The sequence below is a fragment of the Elaeis guineensis genome, chromosome 10, assembly GCF_000442705.2.
Source record: "Elaeis guineensis isolate ETL-2024a chromosome 10, EG11, whole genome shotgun sequence".
Classification (NCBI taxonomy): domain Eukaryota; kingdom Viridiplantae; phylum Streptophyta; class Magnoliopsida; order Arecales; family Arecaceae; genus Elaeis; species Elaeis guineensis.
The window spans coordinates 37,990,734-38,004,271 of NC_026002.2; the positions used below are offsets into that span (position 1 = coordinate 37,990,734).

Below are 13,538 nucleotides of genomic sequence, written 5' to 3' on the forward strand. Positions count from 1 at the left end.
TAATGGACTGAGGATTGACATTCAAAGCATAAAATTTCAATAATGAAGTCAATCTTCATAAATTGGAACCAAAGATTTGAGAAACATGAAGAGCCCTCCGAGTGCCACAAAGATCATGTCACCCTTTTAATATACTGATAATATCAATATTTCATCAAACCTACACCCTCCTAAATTCTGTGACAACCTCAATTACTTATAAAATAGTAACAGGAGAAAATAAGCAAATCAACCAATATAACTTAATTATGAGTAAACAAAAAGGAAGCAGCATAGTCTACTGTCCCTTGTAAACTTCTACAATGCTTCACATAAGAAAGTTCCACAACATTCAACCAATTTATCACATCTATAAGGAAAAAAATCAGATATTGTTCTAAATTATTTTCCAATAACTTAATTATCAACGGCATTGGAACAACAAATCATTACACATTCATGTCCCTCATAGCTTTTTACCATCTATTTTGGGAAAAAAGGGCCTTCAATAAAGAAGGCTGACCTAAAGAGTTCACTGGCAACCCAAAGTGCCCATATCCATCCTCAAAGGCAACAATCAACGTTTAAATATTATGCCATCTGGTAAATTTTAAGAGTCAGGTGTAGCAAGAAAACTGGGATGTGCCAACTGAAAGAAAAAAAAAATAATAATCAAGAAAAGGAGAAAAAACTACAGTCTACGATGAATGGAAGTCTAAGATGAAGGTACAAAGTAATAGTCCACAAACAAATTCCAAACCACAGCCTCATTGGCACTATGTTAGATATTAAAATGTGACACCCTCAACCAGCCGAATAATTCTTTCTCCCTTAGTATCTCAATGTACAATTTAAGTCTTCTTAAAATCTCATTAATAATATTCCAGAATCTCCTTTAAAAAGACACATCTAGCAGCAGTTGAAACTCTAGCAGAAGCAGACACCACCTTGATTTGAAGTACACAATCATGAAGATTGCAGAGAATAGATGTCCTTTGACAACTCCACAGGGTAGTTTACTTGGATTTTTCTATAATGATGTGCTGCCTAGCAGCCACAGAAAGCCTGTTTGAGAAAATGTCTCTGCCTCATTCTGTCTTAAATCCCACACAACCAGAGAATAAGGAGCTTCGCTGTAATAAAATTTTTAAACAAATCATGATTGTGCAATTCCTAGTCTTACCATGGCAACAATGATCGAGGTCAAGTTTAACTTCAAATAATTGCATCAAAATCATCCTCTATGAGTTACACAAATAATTGCATCAACCATCCTCTAAGAGTCACACCTCTTTCTTTTAGTCTAGCTGAAAATGGCCATGACAGTTTTGGCTTTTTAAAGATTGCAGCATCCAACAGATGGCATTGTTCTATAGTCTATATCTTCTCCATAAGTATCTACGCATCAATAAAGGTGTATGTCCAGCACCAACCAAAAGTCCAAAGGCATTGCTTTCTTGATAAGCATTTAAAGTTTTAATAAACAATGCCACACAGCACTGTCAAATAAAAAAAATTTAAAAAAAAAAGGATGAGCCACCTGATACTTATCAACTCTACAGAAAGAGTCAAGATAGTCTGTTCTGGTTTTGCATCAAATGAGAAGATGATAGACAACTAGTTGCGCACACAACAAATGAAGCATAAGAAGAATAATAAACACCAAGGTTTTAAACCTCACGGGATGGAGGTATCCTGGTATCTTTATGGAACTGGACTCCCCACTATCCTATCTTGTCCCGGTCATGCATCGCAGTAGATATTCTCCATCTCACTCTCCTTCTTCTTTCCTTTTTTTTTATATTTCTTGTTCTTCTCTTTCTTTTTCTTCTACCTTACTTTCTTTTCTTTCCTTTTTCTTTCTTTTTCTTATTCCTTCCTTTCTTTCTTTTTTCTTTTTTCTTCTTTCTCCTTCCTTTCTTTTTCTTCTCCCTTCCATCCTTTTTTTTAATTTTTTTCTTCTTTCCTTTTACTTTTTACCTTTCGTCTTCCTTTTTTTCTTTCCTCCTTCTTCTCTCCCCGCATAGATGGGTTTCGGAGTCCCAACCCTAGCCCGATCCCATTTTCACATAGGAACAGGATGGAATAGCCAAAACACCCTCCATCCCGCTGGAACATAAAATCTTGGTGAGCACAAGTTTAAGACTTAAACTTTTCTGAAGAAAAAAGCATAATAAAAGAAGTTGCCAACTAAAACTAACTTCAACACAATCCAGTAATTCTACAAAATAATGCTGACCAAGAGAAGCCAAAAAAAAAAAAAAAAGACCAAATCAAACTACAGTTAATTCCTGATGCAATCCAAGACAATATTAAAACCAGCAACAAAAAGTTAAACAGATGTGTCATGGAGCATAAAAAGAAACCTTCAAGGCGTTCTTTCCAAACACCACTCTTTAATTGAGAAATCGTATCAGGCTTTATAACAGAACTCAATTTTCCTTCAATTTCTTCCAGACTCATATCAGCTGGCTGCAAACAAGATTTTGAAACAGTATGATGTGCCATTCAAAGGACCATCTAAAAATAACAGCAACCCACATAAAAATAAGAAAGTAATCTGATTTTCTCTCAAACTATTTGCTTTCATTAGCATTGCATTACTATATTCTACCAAGTATAGAAGATCTTTCATTAATTTAACAAGTCAAAGATTCAGTTTCTAATCAGCAACTAACCTCAACATCTTCAGTCTCAACTGATCCTAAAGCCTTTGACTGTCCAGCTCCATCAGCCTTTTTCACAGCACCTGATTTGACTGAGCCATTTTTCTTGGTAGTTGACTGAATAAGAATTTATATATTAAATCGATCAGACAAAAGCTAAGACTAAGCAAATGTGATTTTTTCCGCATATTGGTGTAATAAAGTAAACATTGCAACTCACAGCTGCTTGGGCAGGCTTCTTTCCTGTAAGCATGCTTGCTGCAGATCTTCTCACAAATGAACTATCAGCAGCCTTCAGATAATATAAAAAAAAAGAGCAATTTTAGTTCCCGTAGGAGTAAATATGAAATAAATAAATAAAATAAACAGATTTGTCCAGCACCCATTGTAATAATGATCATTTATGATAATGAAATGGATTGAAAAACTCAATGAGCATCGATAACAACAGAAAGCCTAGAAAAGGATAAGGAGTTGCTAACAAGTCAATATAATGTATATAATTATCTGAATAATCTTCAATTTAAAGTATAATATGACAATTTAGAAAGCAAAAGCAAGAAGGCTCATCTAACTTTCCATATATTTCAGCACAAAACTAACATGAACCAGTGCAATATCTATATCAAATGTACCACAGATCTCCATAAAAGTACAAAATAAATAGCAAAAAGAGAAGTGACCTTCACTTAAAGTAAAAGAATCAGGCATGCAATTAACAGGCCCGGCAAAACAGGATGTATCTTTTCAGTGGAGGAATACTCAGAGAAAGCATAACACTGATGAACAACTGCAGTTGACAAAATCTTAAAGCAGTTTTAATGGTTCAGCCCAAAAGAATGTTGTTTCAGGTATCATTACCAATCATCTACATGATTATTGCCTCATTTCATTTTGTAAAATGGGAAATGGTTTGCCTAGTAATAGTATTGTAAATTACTATCATTTTCTCCAATTGCAATAGTTTTCTTATTTTTGTTTTTTTTTTCCTTTGAGAAATATTTCATCATTAAGTTATTTTCAGCTCCAGAACATTTCCAACAGAATATGCAATGTGCTTTTCTTTTGGCCCAAATGTTCCGGTTTTCTGCTAATCTAACCAATTTCCACCATGAAAACTTTTATCCTAATGAACAAACTTCTTTATAGAATCTTGTAGAGTAGAATGGATAAGAAAAATTTCTTTAAGATATATTAGATAGAAACAAGAACAGTTACCAATATCAACATAAGGTGTCTAGGAAAGAAGACGTGTCAAGTGGGGGAAAAACATAAACTCACCTCATGACCAGAAATATTTCCACTTGAAGTTGAGACCAGAGCTGGCATCAAGCAAACTATCATCAGGGCAAAACAAAACATTTTCTGAAGTGTTGATAAAGATAAGCTACAAAAATATGCTGTTGAAATTTCAGACCTGATCCGGAACTAGTAACCGGACCACCACTGGTACTTCCAATCATTTCTGATAGCTTCTTTTTCCTCACATCATCAAGTTTTTCTAATGATTTTTCCAAAGGTCTCATACCAACCATCTACAATAGCAAGAATTAAAACATCACTGAATGTTCATACTTGCTGAAGAAAGTAGCTATCTTACATGTGAAACAAGAGGCACTTCTTATTTGTAACTACCTTAGCTATAGCTGCCAAAGCAGCAAAAGAGGCATCTCTCACTTCCGGGGTGCCATCACTCAAGCACTACAAACATTCAATAGAGACATCAAAAATATGCAATATATACACATGCACCAACAGACCATACTACATATCTCCAATAAAAGTATAAGACATCAAGCACAGAGTAGGGGTATTGGTATTTGCTTACCTCCATGCAGATAGGTACATAATCCTTGTGCAGCTTAAGAACAACAGCTTTAGTACTTGTCTCGATACAAAATGTGACCCAGTTTAATGTTAATGAGCGCACAAGTGGAACCTTATTTTTCACAGCCACTTTAACATCTACAACAATGAGTAATCAACTAAGATTTAAACAGCTACTAAAAATGTGTCCAAAGGATTGATCCAATTAAGATTCAGAGTTCCACATGCATCCAAAAAAAATATAATAAAGAATTTCAAGGTTAAAGCAAAATTTCAAGATAGAAAATGTCCTAAGAGATTTTAATCTAAAGATGCAGGAGGTAGAAGTTTATCTCATATAAGGGGGAAAATGTACTCTGCTGTATCTACAGTTGGATGAAATTTGACTTGCGAAGCATGTTAAAACTTGGGTCTAGAATATCACATTAATAATAGTCATTACCACCAGCACACCATAAAATTGTAAGGAAAAGGGACTGGATTAACATTAGGCAACTCACTGGATAAGCAACAAAAGAAAATGTCTACACAAGTCATAATCCTACAAGAAGGTGAAACCATGTGGCAATATTTAAGTCTTTCAACAAGTAAATTCACAGTATGGTTGCATGAATTAGATCCAATAATATATGCGTCATTAATTTCAAATGTTATCCATCCCTAAAGTAACCTTCCATACCAAAAGCAGAATAAGCAAATCTGTTTTTAAAACTCTCCCCACATAATCCACTTCTGCCCTACCACTCCAAGAATAATACCACAATGCATCTCGATCTTTAAAAATGGGAGCATATACCAAGAAATCTTGTTACATTCCCTATTATAACAGATGATGATTATTGTCTTATCTCAATCAATACAGATATCCAAAAATGAATATGAAAAAAAAAGAAGAAGGAAAAATGATGTTACATTCTCTTGAAAGACAATGCCATGTGACATTAACTTTTGAATAACCTCAAACTCCCATACGTCCAATTCACCTTCAATGCCCACCTCTGTGGCCTCCCAGAACAACCATTCCTCTCACCAGAGGTTTTCATGATAAATGTTATAATCCAAGTGTTGCACTTGTGACAGAGATAAATATAATTAAAAGATCTTTGTTGGTAACCATATATAGTTATCATAATGTACCAATGATATGCGGTTACCAACCAAGGCCAATCTCATAAAGACTGTCCTTTCATCATCTGTCACATTCAAATCCTTACAGTCCCCCCCACTCCTATGACCCCACAACAATTTTTCAGAGAATAATGAACCTAGAACAGTTGCAAACATCCTTTCAAGGAAGCTAGCTTGCATTGCATATTGTCAAACCATCACATGTTAACCCCGTCTCTTATACTAGTTTAACTACTAACACAAATTCACTTAAATGTTAGTTTTTGGTTTGAGGTAGTTCATATTGTATAGCATGTATTTCTAATGATGCTTATTGGTAAAAGCAAAGCATATACAGGAGAATTCATAGTATATAATATGTAGTTATTTATATAAGAATCATCTATACTGATTTCCAAGCAGGTGTACAATAAAGTGTTCAATCTACAGTGCACTTTCCAAACCATTTGAACATCTATTTGGTAGTCAATGTATTAATCTAAATCAATGAGTGTCAAGTATCATCAGATAGACCATGCTAGGTACTAAATGGTAGATGCATGATAGTTGCATTTTTTTAAAGCTAAAATACATAATTTGCTTGTACACACTAAATAGTAATAGGTGATACATGGTATCTGCTACCTAGGATAAAACTCACCCTCTATAACATCACCAAGAGTCAAGCACCCTGACTTGTGCATTGCTTGTAGGGTATGAGTAAGAGCTTCCATCAAAGCTGGTTTTTTCTCCTTCAACTTTTCCTGTTCAGAGTGAAAGGGCATAAGCACAAGTCATGACACATGATACAATATGCGACAGTAAACAGAGTTTAAATGTAACAAGAACACATCATGAAGAAAAAATTATAACTTTCATGCTACTCCAAAAAATAAAGCTAATACTATAGCATTCCCACCATCAGTGGGTGGGAAAAGCCCTTATGATATCCAATACTTTATGGCTGGTAGCCGGCAGAATATACAGCACACAGCTCAACAATCGACAAATGGTTGCATTCAATGACACGAGCAAAAAAGAGCAGTATGAGACTTTAATATTACTTACAAGTAGTAGAGGCAGTAGAAAGCGTGAGCTTGCAGCAAAATGATTTCTTAGACCTCTAGCCAGATTCCCTATTGCTTGAATAGCTTCTATCGAAACAGCTAGATTCACATCTGTAACAAGCTGCAACCCATTTTCACCATGAGGATCCTTTATTTGTATGCAATCAACTACAATTAACAAGTCATATATCATTCTTGCATTACATAGACAAAGCCATGATAACTTTCACAGGCCTCATTTCCAACTATTTGAATCACAAATGCAAGGGGTAAAAACATTTCTACTTGTCAGACATGACAGGGTATCATGAACAGTAGCTCTAAACAACCAGCAGAAGAATCATCTATAAAATCTTACAATTATATTAAATGATGTGTCAATATTTATGCATTAAAGCAGGCTATGGATAATTTATAAGATATTTATCAAAAAAAAAAAAGTAAAAACAGATGTCTTTATCTAATTGGCAGTCCACGTGTCAGATGATTATCTTGAAATAAAGTGAAAGTAAATCTACCTTCTTGAGTGTCCGACAGATCTCTGTAAAATCACCAGGAGCAATTCTTTTTGTTGAAGCAAGCTTGGTAAGCTCTGCAACAGCATCCCTCCTTTCAGACCATTTAGTCGCTTTCTAAAAATAATCAGTAACAAATTATTACTTTAGGGACATATTATAAAGCAGCCCTGGTGCATTCTCATAAACCAGATATTGAACAAAAGGATAGTGACAAGAACAAAGAGGGCACAAAAACATTGTGAACAGCACTAACCACTCCATCCCAAAATCCAGATTTTTCCAAAGGCGTCAAGATATCGACAGGGTCAACAAGTTCGTATTCATCTATTTCATGGGGAGCTGAAAGTAAATTTCCATCAGCTATATAATATAAACAGATCGCTAAGAATGGAATATGCATTTATATAGAAATTTTCACTACCATCAACCAAAGATTCATCAGAAGCAACAGCACCCACAGCTTCAGTAACAACTTCTTGCTCCGGTTCTTTGTCTTGCTCACATCTGATACAAAATTGCCAGAATATTAATCACATGTCAATATATTGGCTTACTTCTTCATATCATTTCTTCTCAAAGTTCAGTTTACAACTTGAGGTAAAAAGGGAACTCAAAAGGCTATAGAAGAAAACCTACAAAGAGAATCAAGGAGCACCTTGAATTTTTAAAGTAGTCCAACCAAACATGCATGTTTGGCATACTGAGAAAAAACACACATGCAAAAACTGACAAGAACATGCAGAACAAGATTTTGATGCTCCATAGTTCTCATTACTAATAATAATTTTCATCTATAATTTGTGCGTATAACCACCAGATCATATGAACTTGCCAACAAATCTAGTTTTTGGGGATATCAGGAGGGTGGGCCTAGACCTGAATATAGCCTAGGGATTAGAAGGTAGGGCCCTAGGGCCTGAGCATGACCTTGCCTCAGGGGAGACCCAAGCCCAACCTACACCTGGCTATTTTTTCAGACCCTGCTGGGAATAAGTCAAGCCCCATTCGTTTTTTCACACAAATTAAGATCTGGCTTGGGCCAAGACAATTCAGGTTTCCTAACTTTCAAAGCCAATGGGCTTTAGGGCCTAAAACCAGAACACAGGACCCTTTATTAGGTCAGGACTTCCGGCCACTTGGCCCAGCCCATGAACAAACTAGATAGGAGATTTAAGATCCAGTTTTACAAAATCATACATGTTAAACGCCTATATAACACAGTAAAATATTCTTTCGAAGATACTAATATTTGTTTAAGTTTACCGTTATACAAAATTCAAGATTTCCCATAATATCTTGAATGATTAAACTAGAATGGTGAGAGCTAACTTAATACAACAATCAACCACCAGAATATAGCCAACTCCATGAAGATATTTAATCAGCATTTGGTCTAAAAGCATTTAATATGAACCCATCTTATATAGCCATTTTACAGATATTTCACATCTTCTGTAACCTATAAAACATACAGAAAATTGTTAGCTGCTGCAGATCAGTGCAGATACATAAGAGGATCAATTCTCCAAAAAGTCCAAGACAAATAGAATCTAGATGCTTCTCATCCTTAATCTATAGTTCACATTCAGCAATACAAAACAATAAAAAATTTTAATAGCATAAGCCAATTATCTAAAATCAGTGATATACCACATCACACAAAATCTTCATATTCTATTGGTAATCATCTGAATCAGTGTTTGTCTTTCAATGTATAATAATCAAATTGCAAATTTATAATATCAATGTAAATGATGTGGCAATGTGGCATAGTATAATGATTTTCTTCCATGAATAAGTTGGGTTGCATAACATGTGAAGAACTTCTACATAAAACAATACTTTAAAGAAGTGCATACATCAATTATCTAAAATCAATGATATACCACATCACACAAAATCTTCATATTCTATTGGTAATCATCTAAACCAGTATTTGTCTTTCAATGTAAAATAATCAAATTGTAAGTTTATAATTTCAATGTAAAAGATGTGGCATAGCATAATGATTTTCTTCCATTAATAAGTTGAGTTGCATAACATGTGAAGAACTTCCACATAAAACAATACTTTAAAGAAGTGCATATGTCAATTATCTAAAATCAATGATATACCACATCACACAAAATCTTCATATTCTATTGGTAATCATCTGAATCAGTACTTGTCTTTCAATGTAAAATAATCAAATTATAAGTTTATAATTTCAATGTAAAAGATGCGGCATAGCATAATGATTTTCTTCCATGAATAAGTTGGGTTGCATAACATGTGAAGAACTAAGGTTTCAGGAACCGATACCGAGGCCCGTACTGATTTTTGATTGATACAGTATCGTACCATATCGTACTGGACCGTACCGACGACAAAAAATTTAAAAAAAATCACATCCAATGGAAAAAAAAAAAAGAAAACCAAGCCGAACTAGTATCGTACCGGACCAAACTGCTCAGTATCGGACGGTTCGAACCAATACCGTACCGAACCCACCGGTTTGGGCCATTTTTTTGAAAAACCAGCTTGAATTGAACCGGTTCCCCACCGGTACGATATACTACGGGGTTCCCCACCGATACGATATGATACAGGATGTACCAGCCGGTTCGGACTGATACGGAATACCATGTGAAGAACTTCTACATAAAACAATACTTTAAAGAAGTGCATAAGTCAATTATCTAAAATCAACGATATAACACATCACACAAAATCTTCATATTCTATTGGCAATCATCTGAATCAGTATTTGTCTTTCCATGTAAAATAATCAAATTGTAAGTTTATAATTTCAATGTAAAAGATGTAGCATATTATAATGATTTTCTTCCATGAATATGTTGAGTTGCATAACATGTGAAGAACTTTTGCATGAAACAATACTTTAAAAACTTCTTTAAAGCATTCTGCTAATATGCCGCTTTTTAATAGAAAATTTCAACTGCACATATTCTGCTGATATATGCTTTTTAACTACACCATAAAGAACATCATAACTTCTTGGTTAAGATTGGTTGGTGGGCACAGGATTGATGTACTTGTTTTAACCCACTTGGTATTGTTTTTTCCAGGCTCTGGCAATTAACTTGAATTTTGTTTAGTTGCAAGTTTTTGGACAAAGCAATGGTAACTTAAAATAACCTGGACAGCTGGATTTAAGCAACATTGTTTTAAAGTGGACCAAAGGTAAATCAAGTGACAGACACAGATTAAACCAATGATAAGCCTTGTTCAGGCTACCGCTTCTTATGAAGCCAGCATCCATCAACTATCCTAAAATAAGCAAGTTATGAGAACTACAATCCCTCTGCTATTGTAAGGTACACTTGATGTGTTCGGTAGAAAAAGAGGGACAAAACCCCCAATTCCCCTGCTATTGATAAATCAAACTGCACCTTAGAACCTGTTACAATATGCTACCCACCCATTAACATGTGCTTCAGCTCCCAGAAAACAGATGGCCACAGAAGAAAAGATATAGAAACAAAAATGTATTAAATAGCAAAAAATTGAGACAAATTTACCTTATCTTGCGAGTTGGCTTAGCAATCCCAGTGACATTGGCAACTTCTGCCTCCAGCTCTTTTTTCTTCAGACAAATAGAGAGAGTGGTTCAGCTACGGTACAAAACATAATTCATGATGCTAGAATGGAAAAAATTCTCACCATGGTATCTCGCATTTTCTCAAACAAGATTGATTTTACTGGTTCCTTTCCAATCCAACGACATAGTTCAAGTGTCAGCCCTTTGGAAGATGCACGAACATTCTGATCTTGGTGATCAAAAAGTTCAGGAAGCATTTTCAAAATCTTCTTGGGTGGAACAACCTTGGCCCCAAATTCACTTGACAAAGGAAGAGTTGACATAGGAATGGCAGAATTAGATTATTGTTAATGATGAAATCGGCAAAATGAAACCTCAATCAGTAGAGAAAATAAATGCAGACCTAAGAGCTTGAAACATAACATCAATAGCTGGTACAACCGCTTTTGCAACTTTATTTTTTATAGCTTTCTCCATGGCTTCCTGAAATCACAGTGTCATCTGAATAAGATTGTCTTGCAACAAAAAGAGACAAAAATTGCATCTATAACATATGGTTACTAGCAATTAGACCACTCACCCACTAGATATCAGTCCACTGACTACCAACGACCTATGACAGCACTTCAAAACTTATCACTCACCATATGAATATATTGCAGTCAATTGACTGAATATCTTTTATAGCTGCATTCTACAATGAACTCTCTCCATCTCTCTCTCACTTGCGCGCACACACATTTTCCAATTGTAACAAGTATATCAGATAAATTAGATAGTATAGATATTACACTCAATAACATACCCTCTTTCCACTTTTCTAAATGGAGAAGTATCACCAAGGTCCCGGGTGGATGTAACAAACTCTCATTTTGCAATATGTACCCCCATTGATGGACTCTATTTAGAGAACATTACTGTGAACTACTGCACCAAACCATCTGACAAGTCAATTACTATGACCAAGCACAACCAACTTATCCTGGAATACTCAACATGCCCATTCCATCCTGATGCAACCTGTCCTAGACACCTCAACTTGACCTGAACCATCACTACTTAATGATGAACTCCAATAACACGCATGAAGAACAAACGCGTTCATAACTGAAAGTAAGTACAAGACCCATAAGATAATAAATTCAACAGTAAGTAATTTGGGTGTCCTGAGACAAAGTAGAAAACTGGTGGTGTTTCAAGCCGAATGTGAAGAAAGAACAGGACATGGGGACGAGATGTGAGCTGAGGTGCCTCTCATCAGGTGTTTCACTTTTCAGTACCTTATTTTGCTGGGATCAAAGATCCTATATCGACTCTCATTAAGATGATTGCAATGAGAAGAAAATAATCAATTACAAAGTAACAGAACAACCATAAAAGAGCTAACAAACATGAGCCAAACCAACCAATCTGACATAATTCATGTATTTTCACTCTCATGATCGAAATAAGGACCTGAGCTCCAAAGCACGCTCGACCCATTTAAAATCTGAGTCAAAGGCAATGAAATGTTTGACATGTAGACATACCAAAAATGATGGCATGCATATGAGTGCCAAACACAAAGGGAAAAAAAAATAAAAATCAGGGGACAGATATTTATATGCACAAATAACAGGAATGCATATAGCCTAAATCTTTAATCACTTATACCGATATATGTTTACAAAAATTATAAGTTCTTTAGCCTTATTTTCCACATCCACATCATATTGGGAAAAAATAGAAGGAAAAGTTAGGAAAGCTATAATACAATGTTGCTTTGTGATAATACAATCCCTTAATAGTGCAAATAAAGTAAAGGAACATCTAGGAGAGATAGTATAGCCGGTCAATACTGATGAAAGAAGCAGCCAACCATAAAGACCTTATCAACCGTTTCTTGGGCTTTAGTGTTGTCAGGATTTTCTTTCAGTTTCATCTTCAGAAGCTTTTGGTGTACTTAGAAGAGTTTTCAAACACCAATAATGTCAGGAAAATGGTCTGACTTTGCTTCCCCTTTTAATAGTCACTTTTGTCTCAAATAGGATAAAATTAGTGGCCAGCTAGTCATTTAGCTTAGCAATTGGACTGCAGAGTGTCCCTTTAAGGTGTCCTCATTGCAATCTGATAAAGAGCAAACCATTCAATAAAAGGGTTCAATTTAATCAGCTGATTTGCTTCTTATTTTTGAGTCCTCACAAAATCCAACAGGATGGCCAACTGTATGGTTGTATTCCCTGATTTGGCTGAGAATTATATCTTAATCAGAGAATTGCATTTATGCTCAATATTAAGTATGAAAAACAGGTTAATCAGATCTCTTATTATGAGCATCAGCTGATCGGTCATTTTATTACTTATAAGACACCTTGGGAGTTGAAGAGTAGTAGGCTACACTTTTATCTAGGTTTAGGTTGACCAAGGTTTTGTGACCTAGCAAGATGGGGAACGTCCCAGCCATCCTGTCCTGCTGCTATGAGAAAACAAGATTGGGATGAGCTCCGAAAATCGAAACCCATATACACGAGAAAGAAAAAGAAAGAGAAAAGAAGGAAAGGAAGGAAAGATGAAGAAAAGAAAAAAATATGAACAGAACGAAGATGAAAAAAAGAGAAACAAAGGGAGAACAAAAAAGGGGAAAAAGAAAGGAACAAAAGGAAGATAGAGGAGAAGAAAGAAAAGAAGGAGGAAAAAAAGGAACGATAGAAAGGAAAGAAGAAAGGGAGAAAGATGGATATTATATACCAGGATGCATGACCAAGACTATTATCTGGATGAGACGGGACGGCGGAGTATCCCGTTCCATGGAGAAATCGGGACATCTTTGTCCCATAAGATTTAAAACCTAGAG

The 13,538-nt window shown here is 35.2% G+C and overlaps 1 protein-coding gene across 1 annotated transcript in view; it reads right to left on the minus strand.

Annotated features, from left to right (window-relative positions):
- Positions 1–13,538, minus strand: part of LOC105052416 (protein MOR1-like) — a 34,697-nt gene that overhangs the window by 18,581 nt on the left and 2,578 nt on the right. The window contains exons 4-18 of the mRNA XM_073245111.1: positions 11,109–11,188; positions 10,828–11,005; positions 10,686–10,750; positions 7,586–7,668; positions 7,418–7,503; positions 7,165–7,278; positions 6,648–6,767; positions 6,241–6,343; positions 4,474–4,610; positions 4,281–4,346; positions 4,063–4,180; positions 3,927–3,967; positions 2,866–2,937; positions 2,658–2,762; positions 2,346–2,451 (exon numbers count right to left, since the gene is read on the minus strand). Of these exons, the coding sequence (XP_073101212.1) occupies positions 2,346–2,451; positions 2,658–2,762; positions 2,866–2,937; positions 3,927–3,967; positions 4,063–4,180; positions 4,281–4,346; positions 4,474–4,610; positions 6,241–6,343; positions 6,648–6,767; positions 7,165–7,278; positions 7,418–7,503; positions 7,586–7,668; positions 10,686–10,750; positions 10,828–11,005; positions 11,109–11,188 (1,474 nt within the window). The remainder of the gene's footprint in view (positions 1–2,345; positions 2,452–2,657; positions 2,763–2,865; positions 2,938–3,926; positions 3,968–4,062; positions 4,181–4,280; positions 4,347–4,473; positions 4,611–6,240; positions 6,344–6,647; positions 6,768–7,164; positions 7,279–7,417; positions 7,504–7,585; positions 7,669–10,685; positions 10,751–10,827; positions 11,006–11,108; positions 11,189–13,538) is intronic.